The sequence below is a fragment of the Procambarus clarkii genome, chromosome 31 (assembly GCF_040958095.1).
Source record: "Procambarus clarkii isolate CNS0578487 chromosome 31, FALCON_Pclarkii_2.0, whole genome shotgun sequence".
NCBI classification, from domain to species: domain Eukaryota; kingdom Metazoa; phylum Arthropoda; class Malacostraca; order Decapoda; family Cambaridae; genus Procambarus; species Procambarus clarkii.
In genome coordinates, this window is record NC_091180.1 from 20743658 (window position 1) to 20770095 (window position 26438).

General features: G+C 38.0%; 3 protein-coding genes across 5 annotated transcripts; 2 read left to right on the top strand and 1 right to left on the bottom strand.

The window, feature by feature from the left end:
- The first annotated feature begins 6091 nt into the window (after positions 1–6091).
- On the top strand, positions 6092–12215 carry Rpn7 (regulatory particle non-ATPase 7). Its single transcript, XM_045743433.2, has 7 exons — positions 6092–6339; positions 7970–8175; positions 8336–8481; positions 9046–9201; positions 9527–9699; positions 9935–10103; positions 11946–12215. Exons 1-7 carry the CDS (start codon positions 6195–6197, stop codon positions 12118–12120), a joined length of 1170 nt encoding a protein of 389 aa, XP_045599389.1. The 5' UTR covers positions 6092–6194; the 3' UTR covers positions 12121–12215.
- A 3886-nt stretch (positions 12216–16101) lies between these two features.
- On the bottom strand, positions 16102–22885 carry LOC123758769 (methylmalonyl-CoA epimerase, mitochondrial). 3 transcript variants are annotated; one of them, XM_045743435.2, is made up of 5 exons: positions 22727–22885; positions 20920–21195; positions 20558–20779; positions 18547–18676; positions 16102–16639 (listed from the first exon to the last, which is right to left on the bottom strand). In XM_045743435.2, the coding sequence occupies exons 3-5, from the start codon at positions 20749–20751 to the stop codon at positions 16436–16438; spliced, it is 528 nt and encodes a 175-aa protein (XP_045599391.1). In that variant the 5' UTR covers positions 20752–20779; positions 20920–21195; positions 22727–22885; the 3' UTR covers positions 16102–16435. The 3 variants fall into 3 exon arrangements, with proteins under 3 accessions (XP_045599391.1, XP_069190561.1, XP_045599392.1); XM_069334460.1 differs by lacking the exon at positions 20558–20779; XM_045743436.2 differs by lacking the exon at positions 20920–21195 and having other exon boundaries at positions 22727–22874.
- A 313-nt stretch (positions 22886–23198) lies between these two features.
- Positions 23199–25009, top strand: LOC138370310 (uncharacterized). The gene has a single exon (XM_069334461.1). The coding sequence runs from the start codon at positions 23235–23237 to the stop codon at positions 24807–24809; it is 1575 nt and encodes a 524-aa protein (XP_069190562.1). The 5' UTR covers positions 23199–23234; the 3' UTR covers positions 24810–25009.
- Positions 25010–26438: the final 1429 nt, after the last annotated feature.

Sequence of the window (26438 nt, forward strand, 5' to 3'; positions counted from 1 at the left end):
CTCGTTTCTGGTTTACCTGGGCGGAGGATGAGTATGTATGACCCGTATGGTCGCTTCAGTAAGATTTTGCCATATGTGTTTAACAACTTCCTCTGCTCTGTCGAATCGAAGGTGAAATCTTAACGGGTTTGTAACTGTGCACTGTGTTAGATAATGTTCCAGTGGTCTGTCGGGCATTTCTCCACAGTGTTGACATTTCCTCTCACCTTCCGGAACCCGTAAGCCTATTTCCCATGCACATGGGTATCCAAGCCTGATGCGATGTAAGTGCACTTCTGTTGTTCTACTGCTCCCTTTCATCAAACTAAGTGGTTCGTAGTTGGTGGAATTCTTGTACCAACCCGCAGATCCTGATGTTGCAACTGCTGCGTCGTGGTCACTGTACAGCCTTCGCATTGCTCTGTTTCGAATCACTTTCTTCATCTGGGAGAGACTCGGTGGTATGGAAATGTCTACATTCCTCCTCTTAGTAGCAAGTTTTGCAGCTTCGTCTGCAATGTCATTACCTAATAGTCCCACATGACTTGGCACCCAGTTGATAAGCACCCGTCGGCCTTGTCGGTGGAGTGTGTGCATGAATGATAAGACATTGGTGATCAGATGGATGTTATCACATATGTGTTCCTGTTGCAAGGTTTCAATGGCGGTTCTCGAATCTGTATGGACGATAACATGTTGGCGGTGTTCAGCAAGAGCATGTTCCAAAGCCTTTTGAATGGCTAGCATCTCAGTCTGTAAAGTCGAACACCCATTTGAGAGCCTCCAACTATATACAGAGTTTCCTGCTTTAACTGCAGCTCCGGTTTCCTGTCCCTGCTGGTCTACTGACCCATCCGTGAAGTAAGTGAAGCTGTCGGATGCCATATTTGCTTCGATATGCATCTGTGCAATGTGATGTAGCAGATGAGGATGTGTCTGGGTCTTCTTTCCGTCAAGAGCCATAATCTGAAAGTCTGCTGGCAGAGATTCCCAAGGGGCTTGCATAACAAAGTCTGCATGTATGTCGTCGACACCCCTTTCAGTGACTGTGTTTGCCATATCGAACGTATCGATGGCGTTTATCGCACAATGGGTCCACCTGTTGCTAGTGGAGGCTCTTCTGTCCAGAGTTAGTGCTCCAGTGATCAAATCTTTAAGTGAACTGATTCTAGGTCTAGTCAATATCTTGGTCAGCATGCACGCAGCAATCCCCTTTACCCTTATTTCAATCGACGTTAGCTTTGTCTCTAGTCTTAGGTTCAGGATTTTAGTCCATCTGGGAGCACCTGTTATGACTCGCAATGCATCATTTTGAAGAACCTCAACGTTTGCCCACTGACCAGGAGAAAGAGTGAGTAAGGCAGGTGCTGCATAATCAACCAGGGAACGAACGGCGTGTATGTAAAACATTCTCAACACTCTGTGTCCCGCTCCTAGACGGGGCCCTGTGATTGCTCTCATTATATTTATTCGTGACTTTGCTTTCTCCTTTAGATATTGAATTTGCTTATTGAATGTCATCTTAAAATCAATCCACACTCCGAGATATCGATATTGTGGAACCCACTGAAGGTTAATGTCCTGAATGCGTAGGTGCCTGTCTGGAGCCTTGCCACCGAGTCTCATCGCCTTAGACTTCTGTGCAGATATTTTTAGCCCTAAAACACTGCATTCAGATGTCACTTGATCTAAAGCACCTTGAGCTTTATTTAGAAGTGAAGGACCCGTAACGACTAATGCTAGATCATCAGCATAGCTTAGCAATGTAACCCCTTCTGTAAAGGACATGGTAACAAGGTTTTCCATAAGGATGTTAAAAAGACTAGGACTGAGGACTCCTCATTGTGGAGTCCCATTCTCGTGCAAGTGGTAGTCCGACACTTGTCCTTGCAACTTTACTCTGGCATACCTGTGACTTAGGTAATCTTGAATCCATGCTAGCATTTTCCCCCTCACACCTTTTTTAACTAAGGTGTGTAGTATTGCTGGCGGGCTTGCAAGTTCAAATGCTTTTTCCAGATCAAGGAAGACCACTATAGCTGGACCCGAGTTAACTGTTCCTAGTAATGTTGCTATGCAGTTGGCAGTACCTACACCTCTAGTGAAGCCAAATATGTGTTTATGAAGGTCTCCAGTCTTCCACAGTAGCCTATTTAAGACCATCCGTTCTGCAGTTTTACTAACGCATGATGTTAAGGAAATGGGTCTGTAATTGCCAGGTTCATTCGGCTTAGGAATCGGTATGATGTCTGCTTTCTTCCAAGAGGGCGGTAGTTTGCCTTGCTGCCAAGACGCATTGATGACGTCCAACATCCCTCGGTCTCCAGCAGGACCTGCATGTGCGATCATTGAGTATGTAATGTTATCAGCACCTGGAGCAGTGTCCTTACCACCCTTTTTGGCTCTGCCTAGTTCCTGTTCGGTGAAGGGACAGTCACATTCGTCATTTATAGCTATGCCCTCATGAATGACTGTCATCCTCTCTTGTTTTAAGTGTTCTTGCTGCCTTCGGACCATTGCAGGAAGCTGATATGAAGCTGTTCTTTCTGCAAATTGGAGAGCAAGTCTCTCAGCCTCCTGCAATGGTTGAATACATGCCTGTGGCCGGGCTGGTCGACCTGATATAGTTTTAATCTGACCCCATATCTTGCCAAGACTACTATGTTCATTTAGAGTTTGACACCACTCAAACCATCTCGCCTCCTTTACTTCTCGAGAAACTCGCCTTGCTTCAGATATCACCGCTCGTAGCAGAGTTCTTCCTTCTGGTGTGGGGTTTCTCTTTAGATGTTTTCTGAAGATATTGACTCTGTGGTTCTGTTCTTTAACGTCATTACTATAGAACCAATAGTTCTTTCGTTTCGTGTTACCTGTGATAATGATTGGAATAGCTTTGTTCGCAGCAGCTGCAACGGCTTCCTGCAGATTGGTCTCGTGTATGTTCAAATCCTCAGGTGGCGTGTACGTTGCATACCATTTTTCAAGTTCTTCCTGGTATACATTCCAATTGGCCTTTCCTAAATTCCACCGAGGCCGCGCAGGAGGTGTAGGAGGTCGTGTCAGGTTGAGTGTCGTGACAGTAGCATAGTGGTCACTAGTGATCACCGGGTCTACTTCCCACTTCGCCTGTTGCTGGAGTGCTGTGGAGATGAATGTAAGATCAAGGGAACCTCCTAGAATGTGAGTGGGTTCCCCAGTGTTGAGAAGTGTAATTTCAGGTACTTCTCGCAGAGCTGCAGCTAAATGGCGCCCATCTGCATTGGCTGGCCCAGTTGCACCTAACTCTGGATGATGAGCATTAAAATCTCCAGCAAGAATTAAATTTTCCTGCGTGGCCAAGGCAAGCACTGCCTCTGCTTCTAGTTTACGTCTAGGGGGCTTGTAGACGTTGTATATGAGGAGCTCAAAATTAGCCATATTCACTGTAACTGCTAATACCTCTACTCCATCCCCACATGAAACCGAGTCTATTTTCTTGCTGGGTATGGTGTTTCTGACTAGGGTCATTAATCCTCTTAGTCTCCCCTGCTCATACGGGAGAACATAGTGCTGATATCCAGCTAATCTGAAGGATTTCGTGGCTGGGAAAAGAGTTTCTTCCAAAACGATTATATCTGCTTTCGTGCTGATTGCAGCCTCCTGAAGTGTGTGTTTTTTATTTCCAAGACCTTGTATGTTCCACTGCAGAATTCGTAATGGCCAGACGACGGGTTCGGTTGGTGTTGCTTGTTCTACTAGAACTCCTCCTCGGAATCGACCTCTATATTCTCCGCCTCGCAAGTCGTGTCGCTGCAAATCGGACTGCATTGATAGTTCGTGGTCAATCCTGACGACTGGCGGGGTCGGGGTCAATGCGCCGTACGCGACCAGCCGACCCAGAGACCCTCTGCCTAAAATTATTTGAACACCATATTGAAATTCCTAGCGCATAGCGCCAGGAGTGTGTAAATTAATATTTATATGCATTATAGGCCTTTCTAAAGTAATTTATAGATCTGAATATCATATATTGTCTAAAAAAAAAACGAATTATTTAAGTTAATATTTTAATTATGCCAGATACAAGTCTCATCGCACACAAACAGATTCGTCAGCGGATTTATTTTTTATTTTTTTATTTATATATAAAAAGAGTTCTTAAATTCTAGTAAAGCCACTAGCATACATAGCGTTTCGGGCAGATCTTTAATCCTAATTGTTTCCCCGGAATACGACCCGCCAAATCGTTTAACAACCCATTCTCTGCTGGGTGAACAGTTAAGGATTGGCGCCCGGTCAATTCTTCCCGGCCAGGATACGAACCAAGGTCAAAGCGCTAGCTAAGAGCCGGGCGCGTGCTTTACCACTACGCCACAGAGACTGCTCCGTGGCGTAGTGGAATTTTGAATGTTTAAACCTGACTAACCTAGCTCAAGCCAACCTAACGTAACCGAAATCAAACCAGTTTAATCCAACCGAACCCAATACAGCCTAACCTTAATAACATAAACTAATACAGCCTAGCATAACAGCTATAATACATCCGGTTTTAAAACAGAAAATGAGTTTAGCCGGATCAACTCGTGTCCGAAACGACCATATCCCGACCAGTTGTGTACCCACAGGTCTAGCATACAAACTTAACCAGACAATCGCCCCCTAACTCTACCAAGCACCAAAAGCTCTACCAAAGTTAGGAGGGTCCACAGGCACGGGCCCCAGTGCCCATCATCTGGGCTGGGGCCCAGCAACAGTGCATTGCTTTGCTCAGAGAGTATAATGCTGCTAACACAGTCCTGTCTTCAATAAGCAAACTTTTCAGGATTATTTAATTGGCTAAGATTTATCTGAATTTACCAGAGGGTCACTATCTCTCAGTGAGGATAGGAAGCCGGCGGCTTGTCAAATGTTCCCTATTTGCTCTGGTGATTTTATCGAGCAATGTTTTAGCATTTACAGTTCGGCAGGTATGCGTTTCCACAACTTTATAATTCTCTGGCTGCTATCGCGAGGTGCTTGTTTGTTTTGCACCTGACCTAACTAAACAAAATATAACCATCCAAGCATGGCACAATTTTTATTTATTTATGTCCGTGTTATGCACCCCATACCCATCTTGTGGGCGGTAGTGGAAAGGGTTACAGAGCCATTATGTGCCTCTGTAACTCTTTCCACTACCGCCCACAAGATGGGTATGGGGTGCATAATAAATGAACTAAACTAACTTTATGTCCGTGCACTGTCCTAGTTTGAATTATGTTTAGCATTTGCATACATTTTTTTTATACAAAATCCATAATACATTCTTGCAAATATTAAAGAATAAATACATTTAAATGATTATCGCAAGTTCGGAAATTCTCAAGTTCGCATGCTAGATTTCCACTTCGGAAATTTTGTTTACTATCAGACATCAGGCAACACCTCTCTCCATTGTAAACATTTACATAATATTGGGAAGTTTACACATTTTGTCGTTCAATTAAATATAATTTACTCTACTTTTAATTCACAATTAAATATAAATTATGTTAAAATAATAGGTATTTTGCTAAAATGTTTGGCTGCTGCTTATTTTCCATATAATTATTTTGTAAAGAGCTTATTTGAAACCTGCATGAACGAAGTTTCATATTTCCTAATTATTTAATTTGTTTTTATTTTATTTATATATACAAGATTTCTTACATTCTTGTAAAGCAATTAACACGCATAGCGTTTCGGACAGGTGCTTAATCTTAATTTTCCCTGGAATAGGACCCGCCAAATCAACAACTGTTCATATACAATAAGCTTGTTATATAATGTTTTTTAGAATATAAAGTAGTGAATATTATTACACAAGTTTTTTAACTAACAGATGTAACTTTGATTATAAAATAAATATGCATACACTCGAAAGTATACCATAAACATGTGAGATTTATAAAGCCTCGTGCTAGGTTTGTGTGGGAGGCGGGGAGGTGTTCTTCGTTCCAATAATGCTGAAGTGAACCAAATTTCCTCGACTTCAATAATAAGTTAACAATTCTTTGAGCAATAATTCCCAAACTATGAGTAAAAAAATAATATACATAAATCCCCTACAAAAAATCCTGACATACATAATGTGTTATTACAGGAATAATATATCAAGTCGAGGGTCTGTGGGCGTGTTGACAAACAGGAGCTGGTCCAGTCACCTCCCGCTTGTGGACGTCTTCTGCCTTGTTATATCTTCTCTCACACAAGCCATCATGCCGGCTGAAAACCTTGAGGAACAGGGTCTGGAGAAGAACCCAGATCTCAACCTGGCGCAGATCAAGTTCAAACTGATGATGAGTGACTTTAAGAATGACTCCAAGATGAAAGCGGAGCTGTTGGAAGGCATCGAGAAAGACAGTGAGTGGTGGTAGTCAGTCGGCTTCTTGTTATTAATGAGAATACAGTCGCAAATATGATTGTAAACCACTCAAACCAATTATATAAATAAGTAATAATTAAGAGTTTTAAGTTTGGGAAGCAGTTCATTCCAGTTTAAGGCTAAAATTTTGGTTTTATTTTCCTGGGTCTGTATCATGTTTATACAGTAATTCTTGGAAGAAATCTCTTAGGTTCATATTTTGCTCTGTGCAGCAATAAAATTTAACTATATTGCCCAAGAAAATGATGGGGATTATTAATGTGACTGCCACTCCTTACACAAAAAATCCCTCATGGTAATCAGATCACATGGAGGATTTTGTCCTTTGTCGGACAAAATATATAATTTTTAAATATATATAACTTTTGTATATGTTGTACATATATTTTATACCTGTATATGTACAATATACAGTATAATATTTTTTTAACACTTTTGTGGCAAGTTCACATTATGAGATAAACATAGGGGTAAGGTATCTATTTTCTCATGCTATGATAGCATTGACCGATGCTATTCACTTGGCAACAGTGAACATACCAACCTATTCCATTCACCTGGCCTCTAGGAATCCCATGAAGTCCACGGTTCAAGACCCTAGAGCCCAGGTGAATGAAATGTTTATTTCCACAGAAGTGTGGATGACAATTTATACCAATCTATATTTTCAGTATCTTGTAGGTTTCGTGAAGCTAAATCGGCCTAGTTGTGCTAGAGGGCAGACTGATATTATAATTTGGACATGTTTCTCATTTATCCGACATTAAGTACAGTGCTTTGAAGTATGGTTTAATATGGGATTAAATGTTACTAAACATGTTGCATCTATTTTGGCAATGTGTATTGGATGGTGTTTCTGATGTACTGTATTTCAGATTTAGGGTGATATTTTTTATTTGTTCCTAACAAAAACGTTTTCTTGTTATAGATGTATACAATTTATAGTCATTATTAATTAGTTAGTTTCTTGAAATTCTGATTTTTACTTAGGAAAAGATAGCTAAACCCTCATTTTCATTCTCCCTTATTTTTTTGCCCAGATTCTTATTTATTTACCACGGGAGTAAATCAGCTGTTCTTGACTTACCATGGACCCAACCTGAATTTTTAATTTTTAATTTTTAATTGATAGACATTTTTTCTCATGTCCTGGTACAGTAAATTTATAAAAATGATTAATTGGTTAATGTTAAAAAAGCTGCACAGAGAAAAAGGCTGTCAGAAATATACCCCCATTGTAAATGTTAAAACCTGTTCACATACTTCAATGCTATACTAGATATGTATACCGTAGTATATTTCCTCCATCAGAAATTATCATCAAATATATAATGTCTTATATTTGGTCACTGTACAATGCTTTTAAACTTCAGTATTCTATTCTCATAAAGGTTTAAATATTTGACTAAAGTAATGTAGCAATACTCGGTTCTAACGTTTGCCATTCTCTTTATGAATATAAAAAAGGGTTAATTCACTACACTAAAATATAATAGAAAACGTATATATATATAAGGTATAATATTCTAACAGAGCATTACCGTTAATTATAAACATTCAATAAATTTAATATTAGTACAGAACTTATATTAGGAATTTTTCCCTCAGACATGGCACCATTCTACGAGGAATGTAGCCGTGATTTAGGCTGGCAGCTTGACAGTGCCATGCTTGATAAAATGAAGAAGAAAAACGAGGCAGAGCTGCGCAAAATGAATGAAGCTATCGAGGAAGCAGAGAAGTCCATGGGAGAGACAGAGATTCGAGAGGCAAACTTGAAGAAAGCTGAATATCTTTCACGCATTGGAGACAAGGTATGCCCAAAAAGATAATTGAATTATGCTGTATAAGATAGTCCTTACTACTCAATATTAATTTGTTGAATTATGTTTACTTTGAAAGGAGTATGAAGCAATATGAAGACATTGTTGTACTCATAATCTTAAGAGATTTTAATATTCTTTTTAATTCTAGGAGGAAGCAGTAAAAGCTTTTGCTAAAACCTACGATAAGACAGTGTCTCTTGGGCAGCGTCTGGATCTTGTGTTTCATAACATTCGTCTCGGTCTTTTCTATCTCGACCACTCGCTTATTACAAGAAATTTAGAAAAGGCTAAAAGGTATGCAATGTTTATTTGCACTTACCCTATGTACTTTATATGAAGGAAGGGAAGGGAACTATCAGGAGAAATTGCCAAACTATTACGATTATATAGCACTTGGAAGGAATCAGGATAAGGATTGGGGATGGGTCGGGGGGAGAGGAATGGTGCCCAACCACTTGAATGGTCGACGTTTAATCTACTGTCCAGCCCAAGTGGTTGGGCGTACTTTATATGAGTTAAAACTTATAATGTTCAGTTTGATTTTGGGAAAATTTAGTAATTGGTGAACATGATACAGATCAGATACTAGCTAGTCACCATGGTTTACAACCATTAACAAATAATTTATTGTGCATTTGCACAATGCTTTGTGTATATACTGCATATTACTTCTGCTGTCCTTAAACCTCTTTAATAATGAATTATGTAACTTTAATTTTTTCTAAAGTTCACATGCATGTATTCTTAAACAAATTTTATTAAAATGTTTTTCATGACCATTGATGGTTAAACATTAACTTGGAAGACAAAATGCCCTTGATATATTTAATTTTCTTCATCTACTGCTTATTGTTATAGCCTAATTGAAGAGGGAGGAGATTGGGACCGCCGCAATCGGCTAAAAGTATATGAAGGCGTTTACTGCATGGCTGTCCGAGACTTCAAAAAGGCGGCCAACCTCTTTTTAGATACTATCAGCACTTTCACCTCTTATGAGTTGATGGACTATACTAGGTTAGTACAAAACACTATTTACAAAATATAAAATTATAATGGTAAAAGAGTACAGTAAATCAGCAATTTGTGCAATATATTACTATTGACTGGAGGTACCATAACAAACACATTTCTATTTGATATTTCCCATGCATGCTTGTATTAAATTCAGATTTTCCAGAATGCAGACTTGTGAAAATTAAGGTCCCACAAGCAAAGTTTACTTATAATTAGTCTAGCCATATTTTTTTCTTAGTATAGGTGTCAGTATTTATTTACTGATGTCATTCTTACTACTGTACTCTTTGATATTTTCTCAGTCAAGTTGTTCTTAATATTGCAGATTTGTAGGTTACACCGTGTTGGTGTGCATGATTGCCCTTCCCCGTAATGACCTTAGAACCAAAGTTGTGAAAGGTTCAGAAATTCAGGAGGTCCTTCACTCGGCTGAGGATCTCAAAACTTACCTACTGTCATTGTATGAGTGTCAGTACCATACATTCTTCCAGAAGCTCTGTAAGATTTATAATGGCTTGGGTTTTCATATTTAACTTGTAATATGAATATACAGTAATTGATGTTGAATTCTAAAAATATATATTTCCTGCGAGCAGTTAACTTCAAAACTGAACTCTGATTCATTGCTTTGTAATTAGAGAACATATAACCAGTGAGTTTCAATTAAACTATACAAGATTGAATTTTATATTGTGCTTGCTCCTTTTTATAATACCTTTGAAAAATTCTCTAGCCTGGGTTGAAGGCGAGTTGCGTCATGACCGACTCCTAGCACCCCATTACAGATACTACGTGAGAGAGATGAGAATTCTGGCATATACACAGCTGCTTGAATCTTACCGCTCTCTCACACTTCATTATATGGCTACAGCATTTGGAGTTTCCAATGAATTCATCGATCGGTTAGTTACAACTTCTTATGAAGCTATTGTAGTTATTAATGTATTCAATAATAATTGTATATTTTATACAGTGGCACTTTGGTTTATGAATTTAATCCGTTCCAGGAGACAGTTCATACACTGAAAATTTGTAAACCAAAACAAATTTTTCCCATAAGAAATAATGTAAATTAAATTAATCCATTACACACACAAATATTATATTAAATATAATGAAGTAAATGCTACTCATGAGTCAATACTACTCATATTTTTACTATACCTTACCTTTAATGAGGAACCTTGGCATATGGAAGATGGTGAGTAGGGGAAGAGGAGAGGTGTTGCTTGTCGTTTATCAAATTAATAATACTTTTCAACATCCTCAAGTGTTTGTGTTCTTTGTTTTGTGATTGTTTTTATCCTTTTTGCCACTTTAGCACTCATTATGTCCTTTTTCTTGGCAATTAAGGTACATATTGTTGACATAGATTTGTTGCACTGCCTAGCTAGATCAACAACTCGTTATCCTTATTAGTATTTTCTCAGGTTGAACTTTACCACTGACTTTCTTGGGACCCATGGTGTGATATATAATAAAAATTATGTTCAGAAACCAAAAAAGCTGAAAAAAATTAAATTCTTCACAAAGAATTCAAGCGGTCGTCACTAGGCATGTAAACCGAGCGTGCCTTGCCCCGCGCCCAGCAGAACCCACCCACTCGACTCATACATGTATCAACAAACATTTGTATTCCAAGGCCAACTTTAGTACACAGAGTCAAATTTTACTGAGGAAATTAACTTCGTATACCTGAAAAATTCGTAATCCAGGGCATTCATAAACCAAGGTTTCACTGTACAGTACTTTATCTACATTTAATATAAAAATATTTGATGAATGCTATCTGTATAAGACCCATTGTCTCATGTAAGGCGAGTCCTGTTTATGTCCATCCACTCTCACTTCTGTATTTGTCTAACTGTTGCTTGAAAGTTTTCAGTGAGTTTGCTTCTATACTATTATTGCGTAACTTGTTCCATAGATCTGCAACCTTATTTCTGAACCAGTAGGAGGGCTTCCCTCTGTATCTCACATCAGCCTCAGGAGTCCTTAATTGCCTACAGGAGACCAGAGCCAGAACTTTGCTGCTCCTTCACAGAACTAACGGTATTCTTTATGATCACCTTACCAAAGGAAAATGCTCAGAAAGTAAGCTAGACAAAAAGGGACAACTGCAAGGTTCACAGACAGACAGAAGAAATGACTGCAGCAAATGATTCACCCAACATTCAGCAACACCCAGATGTGCTGCCTAGCTGTATTTAGTGGTTTTGAATCCCTGGCTGGATTATTTGCAGAGTGCTTGCTTCTTCGTTTATCTTTTCCTCTGTGAACCTTGCAGTCGTGTGTTTTGCTCTGGATGTTTCCTTTCGTGAGGTGATTGTAAAGAATCCCCTGCTGCCTGCACTTCTGCGAGGGGTCAGGGTCAGGTCTATGGTAGGCCATTAAAGATTCCTGGGACTGATATGACTTAAGTGTAGCTGTTTCAATAGCTTCAGGGAGCTACTGTTTGTCTTCACCTAATTGCATATGGCAATTTGCAGATGGGAGGTAATTGCAAATAGTTATTGGAGCAGTGCAAAGTTTAACTAGTTTTCTTCACTCTTAAATATGATGAACTGAAATTATGTTGGGGATTTTTTTTTGTTACCTAATCACGATAAAATAATTTTGAATGCCATCCATTTCTTTTTTAGAATTCTTTTAATTTAAGATTAAGTTTAGGCAGCAATGGCATGTAGTTTCATCATATCAGTGTATAAAATTACTATGTTAATTGCTTTATTCAAAATTTTCAGGGAATTATCACGATACATTGCTGCTGGTCGTCTTCACTGCAAGATAGACAAAGTTGGCGGCATTGTTGAGACCAATCGCCCAGACTCAAAGAACTGGCAGTATCAGGCTGTTATAAAACATGGTGATATTCTTTTGAATAGAGTTCAGAAGTTGTCAAGGGTTATAAATATCTAGTTCCTGGGAATTATATTTGAATTTATTTTTTATGGCAAACCATTTTTCTAAAAGCTTGTAATACATTTAGTCATATTAAAATGTAAATTAATGAGCTTGGTCTGTTTATTTGAATTTCCCGTCTTAAGTGTTCTTATTGCTGTACTATTTTGTGTGAAGATAATATTCATTAATTTGTAAATGCCATGTCTAATTGAAATATTTTCCAAATGTAACATTTCTGTAATGGAACTTTGTTACACTTTATCCATATTCAATTTGTTGTAATATTTATTAATAATTTTTGTATAAAAGTAATAAATTAAAAATATTAACTTTAATATCCTAAATAGCATTTATATGCAGTGTGCATCATAGCAGAATGAAGATAACGGTAGTGTGTTATCTCCTTGACCCGGGGCAGGAGGGAGGGAATTATCAGGGGTAAAGCATGCATTATGACTACTGGATAGCACTTGGAAGGGGTCAGGATAAGGATTTGGGATGGGATGAAGGGAAAGGAATGGTGCCTAACCACTTGGACAGTCAGGGAGAAGTTTTGAAACTCTCCAGGTAAGTTTTAGATCTGCTGGCCGATGCTATTTTTGTGGCAGAGTGAATACGTTGAGGTCCCATTCCATTGTTTTGCACCTTTCACAGAATGGTGGGGGCAGCAGCTTGCCCTGTTTTAGTTCCTGGTTCCTATGAATTGTGGGTCCTCAGGTTGTTTTACACAGCCTGCAGTGGTTGGTTGATCCCTCTAATGTATTGGGTCATTTTGGAGTGGGTTGTGTCTGGCCTAGTTGATGCGTGTTTGTTTTGCGTCTGCTAGATTCTCCACAGTTCACATTTGGGGACTGTCTAATGTTCTTGCAGACTGTCACATGGTTCCTTCCATTTCTAGGGAGTGAACCATCAGCTTAGAATTGGTGCCCCTCTCTACTATGGTTCCATTCTCTGATCACAAGGTCCCTTGCAGTGGATGCCTTTTGGCTGGACTGGTTACGGTGGGGAGTTTCTGTACTTTTATTCCCCAGTCCAGCTTTGGCTTTGTCCTAGCAGGGAAAGGTGCTCCGTGGTAGCTGGCTCAGCCATGTTTTGAGACGCTGCTTGCTCGGTGTCCTAACCTGGACATTTTCCATAATCTTTCAGATCAGTCCAGTGACATACCTTTCTTTTTCAAATTACCCACCTCTCTGCATCTTTATTGCCATTTATAGTGGGCAGGTGGCTAATTTAGTGTCCCACCTGTATGTAGTTGTCTTCTCGATGGCGGTACAAGATTTCCTGAAACTTTCTTTCTCTTCATCATTTTTTTCAGTCTCTGTTCATAGGTGTCCTTTCAATGTTCTTTCTGGATCAGTATCTCATGCCAAATGCTGTTACCTCTTACTTTATGGTACCGGCAGAGCTGCTGCTACTGCAGCTTGAGTTTAATGTTGTCTTCGGTGCCATATTGTTAGCTATCTTGCACAGTTTCATGTCTAGCCTGGATATGTGCTGTTTGAGCCTGCTTTGTCCTTGGACTGTGTTCCCATCTTCCTCCTCAATTTATGGTGCCCCACTGTGGTCTGGGATAATTTTACTGAAGCTCTTTCTTGATTGTTCTTTCCTCTGGTTGTAGGGTCGGGAAGGTTCATGCTTTCCTCTGGCGTAATGAATTTTGTTTGCAGCCATCACCTTTCCTGGTGAAGAATAAGCTGGTAGGCTTCTGAATAAGTCTGCCAATAGTTGGCAGGAATAAGTTGGGGTCCTGTGGTTGTGGATGTTTGGTTGGTTAGGCTGGGAATGTCTGGTTGCTCTTCTGTGCTGCTGATTCGGCCTCAGTGGCTGTTGTGTGGGTTGATCCCATTTCCTTGGTTCCCAACTTCAAGGCTTATCTGCAGTGTCATAGCCAGCAGTTTAACCAAGTACAGGGGTATCTCAGTTTATGAACTTAATCCGTTCCTAGAGACCGTTCATACACCGAAGCGAATTTCCCCATAAGAAATAATGGGAAAATAATTAATCCGTTCCAGACAAAGTAAATTGTATACCTAATTCACTCAAATCTTCACTACAAAAGTATGTACAAGTTATTACTTACCTTTACTGATGACTCCTGTTGGCGTATGGAAGACAGTGAGGAGGGTGAAGGAGAGGTGTTACTGTTTGGAAGGACGAATCCCCTTCCATTATAACATCAGGCAGTGAGGACTTCACTGGGGTACACACATTGGCATGTTTTGCCAGCATACCACTAGGACCTGCTTCTGGCTCACTGCTTGATTTTCTCACTAGAAATTGTTTCATTGAAGATTGTTTTTCCCCTTCTTTGTAACACTTGTCTGTAGTGAGACATCACATTACCATTAATAAGATCAATGCAACGGCCTGCTACAGCTTTATCTGGGCGATTCTTTTCAGCAAAACTTTGCAGTTCTTCCCATACTGCATACATTTTCTTAATTAATGAGGAGGGGACATCCTCTACTGACTCATCCTCCCCTGAAGATTTGTTGTACTACCTAGCTAGTTCACCAACACTTGTACCATTTTCATGTTTATGAATGATCTCTTGTTTTTCCTCTATGGTCATTCTTGCATGCGTTTTTCTTGCCTTGAACCTTACCACTGGGTTTCTCGGGATCCATGGTGAGATATATAATAAATTTTATATTCAAATAGCCAAAAATCTGAAAAAGCTGTAAAGCCTTGCAAAGAATTCAGGCGCGATAGTTACTAGGCGGGAGGCACTAGTAAACTAAGGCGCGATCACCTTGCCACCACGCACTAGGTTGGCCATACGCGTATCAACAAACTCGTTTCCAGAGGTAAAGTTCGTAACCCGATTCAAATTTTCTGAAGAAATCGGGCTTGTAACCCGAAAAATTCGCAATGGGGGGCATTCGTAAGCTGAGGTACCACTGTACTGGGGCATGAGGGGTATGTTTCCTGGCCTCATCGTGTCTATGCTGCTGCCTTGGGTTCCCGTCTCTTGGCCTGGAGTCTCCCCTTCACTATGACTGGAGTTTCACCTCCCTGGTAAGTCTGTTTTTCTTCTCTGTGGGTAGTCTGCTTCAGGGAGCCACAAGGGGCTCTTCCAAGAACACCAACATTGAATATAAATGTTGTTTTGTGGCTCACCTAATTTGGATGAACCACGGTGACCTCCTGATTCCCTTCCAGGTCATCGGTTGGGGTTTTTTAGTGTGCGTATTTGCTCCAGAACTGATAGCTCTGCCATTGGGAGGCATGACCCCTCACCTCTCCACCCAGGCTAATGGTATTGGATTGGTAAATGAGTGCACATTTGTTTTGAAAGTTTCAATAGTTTATATTGTTGGGGAAGTTTGTTTTGCAGTTTTGAGGCTTTGCTCTCTTTGAACCCAGCAGTGGTCTGTATTGGTTTGCCGACTATATGGATGCTTTCCTGGTGAGGCGGTAGTGTCACCTGCTTCCTATGCCATTGTGAGGGGGCCAGCTTTTGGCTCTAGTTTAAGGTAGGCCAAACAGAACTCCACCGCCAATGCAATCTAGTAATTTAGAGCCATCTCAGATAGCATCAGAACCAGTGGGACTCGCTTTCTCACCCAGAGAGAGGCTTTTCATTATACAGGTATTCAACATATTTTTACTATTATTCATTCAGACATATGCAAACCAAAATCAACAGCCTGGGTACTTTATAGCTGTTTCAGCTAACCATATTTGCTTGAAATATCTCTGCCACTGGGAAAAGCTTAGCCTGGCATATTTGGGTTTTTGTGTCATCTTTCTGCCCTTGGAACATGATGGGGACAACACAATTGCTATATCACACCAATTCATTAGAATCTGCTGATTGTTATTTGTATATATCACTGGATATGTCAGTTTTCACCATTTCCTTGATAAAATGCAAGAATAAACCAAAATAGCTCTATAAACGCATAAACAAATAACAAAAAGATGTCAGACTTAATGCTACAAATTTGTTAACTAAGTGCTTTCAAGGCTGAAGGGTAATACAAATTACAAAAATATAATTTAGCCTTTATTTACATCATCATTTAGCTAATATTGCTTAGTTGAAAAAATAATAGCAAAGCAAATGCTGCAAAGACAAAGCGAAATAAAATTTAGCATTTAATTTTCAGCCACCATAACATTATGGTGTCAATCGAATCTAAAACTGTGACTGCTCTCTTGAACCAACTTCTATTTAAAAGTGGCATAGTCTTAATTGAATATTTGGCAAGTGGAATACAAATAATACTCAAGTCCAATTTAGTTGGAAAATAAGGATAAAAATTTTAGTGAATTATTTACTTCTAATGTGAAATGCTATTTGAGCAAGAGCTATGAAATTATTTGACTATGTTTCTTCAAGTTCAACTAGGACTCCAGCACAATCTTTCGGATGCAGAAATACTACTGGTTTACCATGAGCGCCAATTTTAGGTTCATTACTTAAACAACGAATATTTTGTCCTTTAAGATCTTTCATTGCAGCATGAATGTCATTTACTTCAATGCAGATGTGATGGATGCCTCCGTTCTTGTTGTTCTGTAGAAAATTCTGAAACACAGGAAAGTTACAATGAAAGAGCTAAATAAAATACAGGGAAGGTATTACCGATTCTTTAAAATATTGGTAAGAGTACACGGATGAAGAAAAAACGAGTGAGGTAGATAAGGCTGATGGTATACAGACTATGGGGGGGGGGGGGAAAGGACAGTAAAAGACTAAAGAAGAGAAGGATGAAGGGGTAGAGTAATTTGTGTTTAAATGAGATTGTGAGTGGGCATGGGTACAGAGGGCATATGGTGTGGGAGAGTTGTATAAGCGTATAGTCAATGGGGCAAGGGTTCCAAGGGAATATGGAGGGTAGACATATGATTGGGAGTAGCTCAAGTAACTTTACAAGCATCAGGTCAAACATACCAAATGCATAGAACAAACACAACAAGTAAACAAACTTACCAAGAATTTGTGTAAGTTTCAAATTACTAGCAAAAACTAATTTTACAAATTTGTTCTACAAGATCTTTATTTGTTTACACTTCTAATTTGGAAAAAATAATATTTTTTCATATACTACAGTACAGTATACCATTAATTATGACAACAAATGGTGAATGAGCCCTGAAAAAATAAAATTAAATAATTTTCATACAAATAGCTCATTCCAATTTGTAAATTGACTCCAGTGTCCTCTAATGTACATTGGAAAAGCAACACTTATGATCATCCTGAAAATAAGGACATTCTATGAGGTGGTGCACAAGTGTTAAGTAGGATATTGCAGTTCAGATAATGAGGAAGGAGGAAGGCAGTTTCATTTAGTGGCCACGAGAAACATGTGGTGTTAACACACGGCAAATCCAGAACCATTTTTCACCCATTATAATGTAGGAGGAAGGCCATTAGGATAGGTTACATTTAAGAGTACACATTTTATTACCTGTAATACCTAATCACTGATTGTGCCAATGGTTGCAGATACATATACTGTATCTCTATGACTAGAAACCTGAATATGGAGTTTCATTATGGGAGACGGGAAAGGCATGAATGGCCTCCTTTGCAGCCATGCCTGGAAGTTCGCTTGAAGTAATGCCAATATTGCTGGGTACCCAACAGAATTTGTCTTAAATCTGTTGGATAAATACCAGCTGGCATTATATTTCAACTATCACAGGATGGGTTGGAAAGACTACTTAGCCATGAGGGCATGGCAAGACTCAACAACAACAACGTAATGTTTGTGCATAAAAAAACAACTGATATGTAGCACACAAAATTGCATAAAGCTCTGCCATTAATATGCTAGTATTCGGAGAAAGGCTACACAAAGAGGTTTGATCGGGGAAAATTAACAAGAGTTTACTTTCTTAACTAAACAAGAGCTAACAAGAGTTAGCTACTTGCATGTCTGCAAGTAGCTAACTTGCAGACATGCACAGAGAGAATACTGTAAATGAAAGGATGAGAAACAGGGTCCACTACCTAAGGAGAGCAAGAATCTCACCAACCTGACAGCTAAAGCATGAGCCAAGAAAGAGAGAGCGCCCAAAACAGAAATTGGATCGAATAATCAATGGTTGGTCTGATTGACCATCCAAGTGGTTGGGCACCATTCCTTTCCCCTGACCCATCCCAAATCCTTATCCTCACCCCCTTCCAAGTGCTATATAGTTGTAATGGCTTGGCACTTTCTCCTGATAATTCCCTTCCCTTCCCTTTTTTGATACTCAAGTCTGGGGAGTCACTGTGAAATCACTCTCAGAAGAGAGCTTTTGATATATCTGGAACCTAAACTAGTTTACTTTATGTGAGGATTTTCCTGGACAATAAGTTTTACATAAATTGAGGATCAACAGTGCAATATTGGAAGATTCAGTTTTAAACCTGTAAAGTCTTACTATCATTCGAATATTTATTAAAATAAAAATGCTGTACTTTAAACAGCATAAGTAATTTACCTGAATGGGACTATTATCTCCCAATGGATGAAGAAGTTCAAGCTTAGTGTTGTCCAGCTTGACGAATACTGTGTATACCCCGTGGTCAGGAAGAGCCTCCACATCGCTTACCTCTGCACCAAACACATCTCTTAAACAACAAAATCTTGTAGCATTAGCTGCCCACTTTATAAAGTTTGGATATTTGAAACATAAAAGCTATATATGCCTTTGCTATGGTCAATACATATCTCAATACAAACAATATTATAAATGACCTTAAAAACAAAAATCCCTACTTTGTACATATACAGTGCCCAATATAAAGACCCTTACTTTTTATGATTTATATATAAAAGTGGCCAGTTACAATTCAGTGGGACTTCCTTTAGCAAATAAAGCTTTGAGTGTAGATTAAATGATCCTGTCTGAGCATGCCACTTGGTTGCTCCCTTGGGCAAAAATCATCACTGAAGTTACTAACCTCATATTTTGCTTACACAACCTTGTGTTGTTTCCGAGGATCAAAGTTGATTCGCTCAGGTCTCTAACCAGGCCACCTGGTTGGTGGTCTAATTAACCATGTTGGTATATGTAGCTGCTCACAGCCTAATGTATGAATCACAGTTATATCTGTGGGTATTTAAAAGGGTATCTTTTTTCTAAGTTGTGAGGACTATCTTCTTTCAATCCTTGATTATGCACTGCCAGGAAGTGAAGCAACTCGGGAGAAGTTATCTTGTTGAGTAGGGAGCCCACAACCCACATAGTAAATGATCTCTGGTGGGGTGTAGGATAAGTTGATTCTATGGAAGGGAATCCTGGCTGTTGTACCTGATGCCTGATGAACTGGGCTATAGCTTGGTGAACCAGAGCTTAGCTCTGAAAGCTGGCATACCAGCTTCCAGAGCTTAGAAAATAATGGAGAAAATAATGGAGAAAATAATGTGTTACGTGAATCCCCTGCATAGCAGTGGAACTGCCTTTTCCCTTCACCTTCAATGCCTCTGCACTGCAAGTATACATCTACACCAGCCCAGATGAGTCATCAGTCCTGCCACCTCTCCATACCCCTCGGGGCCTGGCACGTCCTGGTACGACTTGGAGGCAAGCCGGGTGCCTCTACTAACTGGTAGTTTGCCCCACAAACAAGCAGTTAGCCGCCTTCAACTGGCAGTGGTGCAGCTCAACACAAAGTCACGACCAGCCACAAATGAGCAGTTTGCTAGTTGACCAGATGTCCACCTTGCATTGACACTGGATGAGTCATCACCATGGACTATATAAAGGGCGCCGCCTTCCTGGAGAGCCAGTCTCTCTCTCTTATTGCTCTAGGACCCCCTTCGTGTCTCACCCGTCATCCGCCTTCAGCCAACGTCGTGTGACTGATGCCATGGTGGTATGGTAGCTGTCTTCAGTACACCAGTATATGTATTTATGATTTGTATTCATTGCTTATAGTTTATTTTTGTATTAATGTCATATTAACTTGTTCACCTTTGCATTTACATGATAGCCGAGTATTTTCAGGGGCATTTATGTTCATTAATATTTCAGTAAATTGTTTAATTATTTATTTGATGATTTTCATTTGTTTCCACCTGCGACTTACACACTGCAAGGCCAATAGCAGTATTTTTTTATTTGTGTGAGGGAGAGCCATACCATCTTGGTTCAGTATAGCTGCGATACCACAACCTGTCACAAATGGCATACTTGTATGGTATGGACAAGAGGTAAAGATGCAGGGGAAAGGAGAGAGAGTTGCCATAAACAGGGAAACAGTACAAATAAAAATGACATTGGTGCAGTATCGAGGATTTCAGTTGGGCACATGGAGTTAGAAATGACAGCAGAAATGGAGCATATCAATAAGCTTAAATAACTGAAAATGACACATAGACTATGCAGCTAACAAAACAATAGCTAATTAAATCCTAAAGTATTAAATTTAGCTTACTAAACAGAAACTAATAACTAATGGGCATTAGTTATTAATACCAAAATTAACAATTATAAACAAGATGTTTACCTATAAAGGGCAGTGCTCTTCTCGAGATCTGGAGTTGCAATAGCGACATGATTAAGTCTTCCTAGTTTCCAGAGGGCTGGAGGAACTTTAGCTGGTACCTGGCATGCAGAGGCACTGTGGATTAAGCGATGAAAACCACAACCAATCCTGCTTAAATGAGGCACTAGTTGTGTTAAGGAGTGCATTATTTTCATCACTTAAACCTTGTGTAGAACTGCTTCCCTAGAGAGGAAAATAATTACTTTTATTTTAAACTGATTTTCCTTTTAATTAATCCAAGAAAGACTGACATACAATATACAAGTATCAACTAAAAAACTCCAATGCTTTGCACCAAGATTATCATATAATAATGTTCACACCTTATCACATGTTCCTTATTCATTATGCATTCAAAGTCTTGGCAATATCTGGTACTTCAGTCTCAAAGCTTTTATTTCCTTCCTCTTCAAGTCGTCTTCTTGCTTCTTCCAAACGTTGAGGTTTAACCACTGTGAAGTAGTTATAGGTACGTTCTGCAAGCATTATCGTGCTTAAAACAGTCATACCCACACATGTCAGTACAAAGCTCTTGTGCAAAAAGTCAATCACACGGTTTGCCCTTGGAAACTTCCTCATAATCACAAATCAAGATGGATCTGTCAAAGTGATGGCTAGATTAGGGAAACTACAGGTATTCATGGAGCAATATTCACCAATCATGATGGGCACTGTATCAAAACAAAATTTCAAATATTTAGCAAATATAATTAAAGATTTCTTCAATTGGACAAAGCACCACAGGAACTTGTGTTAATGTAGCGTTATAAAGAATCTAAACAAATGCAATACTAACTCTCAAGCTAAGATCATATGAAATCAATTGGCAAAAAAAATACATAAATTTATAAACATTGTAAAATATTTTTAATGATGAAGGGACACTGGCAAGCACCAGTACATATTAAATTAAATGCAACATAACTAGCCAAATGTAAATACTGTACTATGCTCAGGAAGTATACAGACATACTCACTGGAAATAAAAAGGTAATAGAATGCAGTTACCCTCATCCCAGGAAATTCTTAATTAAATTTGCTCAGGGGAAAACTAAATGTTTTGGAGTAACTTGTTGGTATTTTAACCTAGACAAGTGCAGTGTGCAAGACCTTACTTGTCTAATACAAATGCTAACTTATACTGTTCAGCTTTTCATGTGAAAGGAGCCACATGCAACAGATGGAATAGAAAACAGGATAACTACCCAGAAACTCCAATTTTTTTTTTTTAAGACCCAATATTAAAAGGGTATTAGACAGAGGCTGATGGGAGGCACTGCACTTTTTGGATTACAAGAGCAAGGCGAGCTGTGACAGTACCACGGGTTTATACGGGATTGTCAACTCCACACAGGATCTCTAAATTATGGCCCTTAAATATCAAGGCAAAATTTTATTTGGCCAACGACTGCATATTTATTTATATATAAGAAGTTACATTGGGTGTTAGCAGAGAACAGAAATTAAGTCGATTTTGCATTCTTGTAAAGCCACTAGCACCCATAGCGTTACGGGCAAGTATTTGCCCGAAGTATTTATTACTTTCTGGGGTACATAGCCTCTATTCAGTGAGGTTAAATGCAACGTGAATGATTGATGGGTCTTCGTACCCAAGATGAAATTGGAATACGTTTTGTCAAAATGCCCGAGTACAACTTAACTGTACCCGGACTAAGTCCAAAAATTTCTTGCCTGAAACATTGTGCGTACTAGTGGCTTTAGGCATAGTATATACAGTACTTGCTTTTTATCTAAAAATCCAACATTGTGCTTGTAACTCATTGTGTATGTATGTATGTACGTTTCCCTAAATAAAATTATTATATCAGAGTGATGATCAAATCATCACACAACACCCCCGGCCTCGGTCACAAACAGAAAAAAAATTACGTTCTGTTGCAATTACAAAGCCTGACAAAGATTTACCTGCACTCAATAACCCTCGGGATAAAACGCCTAGAATCTATCGCCTTTTCTATTACAATTATGATAAAATAATGAACTAGAGGATCATGCTTGAAATTAAAATTAAAATTCTACACAGGAGGAAGTTTCATCACCCGTTCACCGAGGCCTCAACACTCGTGGACAAAGCCTCTATAACGGTCTCTTCCTCGTAACACAACTTACCAAAAATATCTATTACAACCAGGTAAAATTTTAATATCTTTTAGCTGTGTGACCAAGACCATTAACACCGTGTAGCCTCATACACCTCTAGCACGCTGGCTCCACCAATCACAGACGAGCTTACACGTCAGCCAATCTCAGCACACGTTACTGAATCGTTAAAAGGCACTGTAAGTATAAATATTTATATGTACTCTTTTATTCAATCAAAGATTATACAAGCAAGTTTTTGTATTTTTACATATCATGATATAAATTTATGTGAATTTCATACTTATTTTATGTGTAAATTATTTTATTTATATTTACAGTATATAAAAGTAAAGTCATATTTATATATTAATTATTAGACATGTAAGCCATTAGCCAAGCTCCAATATACAGTGTATCCAATACATGATATGCTAATCCATTTTCAGTAAATTAAATATTAATAAATGCTAAGTCGAAGTTGTCATAGTGATTGGTCACTGAACCAGCTGTAACATTGTTTGTCAACAAACGCAAAATGGAGGCCACGAGTAACTGGTCCCCTGAAAATAACGTCAAGCTCATTGACGTTATTCAAGAGTCGGCCAGGTTACCCACAGGAGACTTTGTCGACCTCATAGATGAAGACAAGTGTGTGAGCTTGTCACGACCTGCTACAGACCTTGAGGAGTGCTACATCCGGCTCGCGTCCAGGTCTGGGCCGGCCTCTGTGCGGAATGTACAAGGTTTTAAATCGAAAACTAAGAAGCTGATAATAGGTATTATGCTACTGTCAGAGGCACGAGTCATTGAAACGTTTACAGGATCACATGATGAGTACTGCAAGACTGTGCATGGAAAGTTAATGGGTGACTTTGAAGATTCTAAAATATATAAATGTGAAGTTCAGTTTAACAAGCCTAAGGATACCGTTAAGTTGAAACTAAAGGCAACTTTTCATGGAAACTCGCTGTGGGTATATGGCTTTCATGTGGCGATTTCTGTAGAACCGGCCATACAACCTCTTACTAGATTTGGAAGTGATCACTTGTCCTCAGTTCTTAAGGATAAGGATGTACAGATGTCTAAACAGGCCACTAAATTCTGTCAAATGCTTGAAAATTTTAATAGTGTCAATGATGCCAGCAATCCTTACATTGGAAACAATCCAATGGCACTGATGTCAATGATGCTGGGCCCTATGATGTCGACATCAAGATCGTCTGTGTCTAATACAGAGACTGATGGTAAAAAGACATATAGTAGTTGCAGTGATAATGGGCATACAGTGCACGCTCAAGATAAATCGAAAGTAGACAGTATCAAAGGATCTGAGTTAAAGAATAGTTTAGATTTGTTTGCCAATGGACACTATTTAAGTGCCAACATTCAAGAAGAAACACAATACAACATAGAAAATGAAATAAAAAAGCAACACAACTTAGAAAATGAGATAAAGAACTTGGTTATTGACTGTGATAATAAAAAGTATAAAGAAAACAAAATGATGTCTGATCAAAGCAGCACAGAAAATGGTGGGAAGTCAAAAGACTCATCATTGCATAGAGACAATTTTGTTGAGAAACTTAATGCTCTAATAAGTGATGGCAACCACATGATGGTGGACCAGCAGAAATTCTGTCCTCTCGTGGATATTGTTTTAAAAGCGGGAACATCAACCTCTAAAGCAATGATGCATTCTGCAAAAGGTTACTTTATCAAGTCATCAGGTATTACAGATCAAACATGTAATCCTCCTCAGGCAGCTGTGGACTCTTCAAGAAAGGTTCCTGTGATGAATATGGATCAGAATGTGAAATTATCTCCTGATGACTGTTCAGATTCAGATGGAGCTTGGAAAACAAGAGGAGAGGCAGGGAGTGTGGACCTATCTTCGACAGTGCATCAAGACACAGCTCTAACCAGAAACTTGTCAAAAAATAATGAATCGCTTTTAAACTGTATTGAGAGCTTGATTGATAAGAAGTTTGCAGCAATGGAAGAAAGAATGATGCAGAAAATTGAACAAAAGCTTTCAGAAAATGCCCAAATAGACACATTAAAACTAGAAAAAATAGAAGGGCTTTTATCAAAATTGCACGATAAATTGTGAGATTCAACGGAAAATTAATTGTAATTTAAGAAATTTGTTATATTAATCTGAATACTGTATAAATATTTTTCCTGTTATTATTTAGGAAATTAATATTTTGTATTGGTATATGCAGTTAGCATAGCATACACATTTTTATATAAATTTGATTATGATGTACAAATATTATAATAATATTCATTACATGTACAAAGTAATAATTGTTTTCCCAAACCCATTTTTAATATACTGTATGCAATAATTTATATATATATATTATATATATATATATATATATATATATATATATATATAATATATATATATATATATATATATATATATATATATATATATAGGTGGTGGAGCGGGTTAAGGCGTACCTGTTATGCCAGTTGCTGGAAGGCTTCTGTGCTGGCTAGGGTTCGAGTCTCCTGGTGGGAAAGTGTTCTAAAGTTATATATATATATATATTATATATATATATTATATATATATATATATATATTATATATATATATTATATATATATATATTATATATATATATTATATATATATATATATTATATTATATATATATTATATTATATATATATATTATATATATATTATATTATATATAATATTATATATATATTATATTATATATATATTATATTATATATATATTATATTATATATATATTATATTATATATATATTATATTATATATATATTATATTATATATATATTATATTATATATATATTATATTATATATATATTATATTATATATATATTATATTATATATATATTATATATATATTATATTATATATATATTATATTATATATATATTATATTATATATATATTATATATATATATATATATATATATATATATATATATATATATATATATATATATATATATATATACAGTATATGTTGTAAGATTAATGATTTTAACATGAATCTTCTAAGTATTTCTTGTTTTTCTTCACTGTTGAGGGAAGTTGAAAAATTAACTCTCCAAACTTCATTTTCACACTTTATTATGGTCTTTAGACCATATCAGTTTTGCATATCCAGGTGGTGCTGCTGCCATCCACAGGGAATCGGGCAATTCTCATAAGTAAAAAGAACTGGATCACCACTACAATTGTATCTCAATTGCTTCCAAATCACTTGGCACCTGAGGTAAGAGTGCCATTAATTTTTTGAAGGTTCTGGATTCTAAGCTAATCAAACTGACAATAGACCCTAGAGCTGCCAGTTTTTTTTTCAGCACCTCATCATAGCAATACCAAGGAGAAATACAATGCATTCAGGGTTCCTGCCTGCCATCTGAGGAGCTGGAGAAACTTGACAGCTTATAATAAATAACTTTGTACTTTGTATGTAACCAAGTTTGTAAACTCACTTTATACATATTACTTTATCATACAAGGTTGCACAATTACAAAACTGATTACAAAATATAATCATTAAAAAAGAGTTTCCTAGAAGCTGTAGATTTTGTTGAACTCTTCCAGTGCTGGGCAGGTACTGAGGGTGTGGTGGGCATTTTCCCTATGAATCACCACACTAAAGTGCTAGAAATGGAAGCTCACTATTGTAGGGTCTCTTGTTTCGATGAATCTGGAACCTAGATTCTTGAGAAAG

Coding starts and splice junctions, on each gene's coding strand:
- Rpn7 (XM_045743433.2), top strand. CDS start 6,195: ATGCCGGCTGAAAACCTTGAGGAACAGGGTCTGGAGAAGAACCCAGAT. Junction 6,340..7,969: donor GGAAGGCATCGAGAAAGACA/GTGAGTGGTGGT, acceptor TTTTTCCCTCAG/ACATGGCACCATTCTACGAG. Junction 8,482..9,045: donor AATTTAGAAAAGGCTAAAAG/GTATGCAATGTT, acceptor TTATTGTTATAG/CCTAATTGAAGAGGGAGGAG.
- LOC123758769 (XM_045743435.2), bottom strand. CDS start 20,751: ATGAAAATAATGCACTCCTTAACACAACTAGTGCCTCATTTAAGCAGG. Junction 18,677..20,557: donor AAGAGCACTGCCCTTTATAG/GTAAACATCTTG, acceptor TTGTTGTTTAAG/AGATGTGTTTGGTGCAGAGG. Junction 16,640..18,546: donor GAGATAATAGTCCCATTCAG/GTAAATTACTTA, acceptor CCTGTGTTTCAG/AATTTTCTACAGAACAACAA.
- LOC138370310 (XM_069334461.1), top strand. CDS start 23,235: ATGGAGGCCACGAGTAACTGGTCCCCTGAAAATAACGTCAAGCTCATT.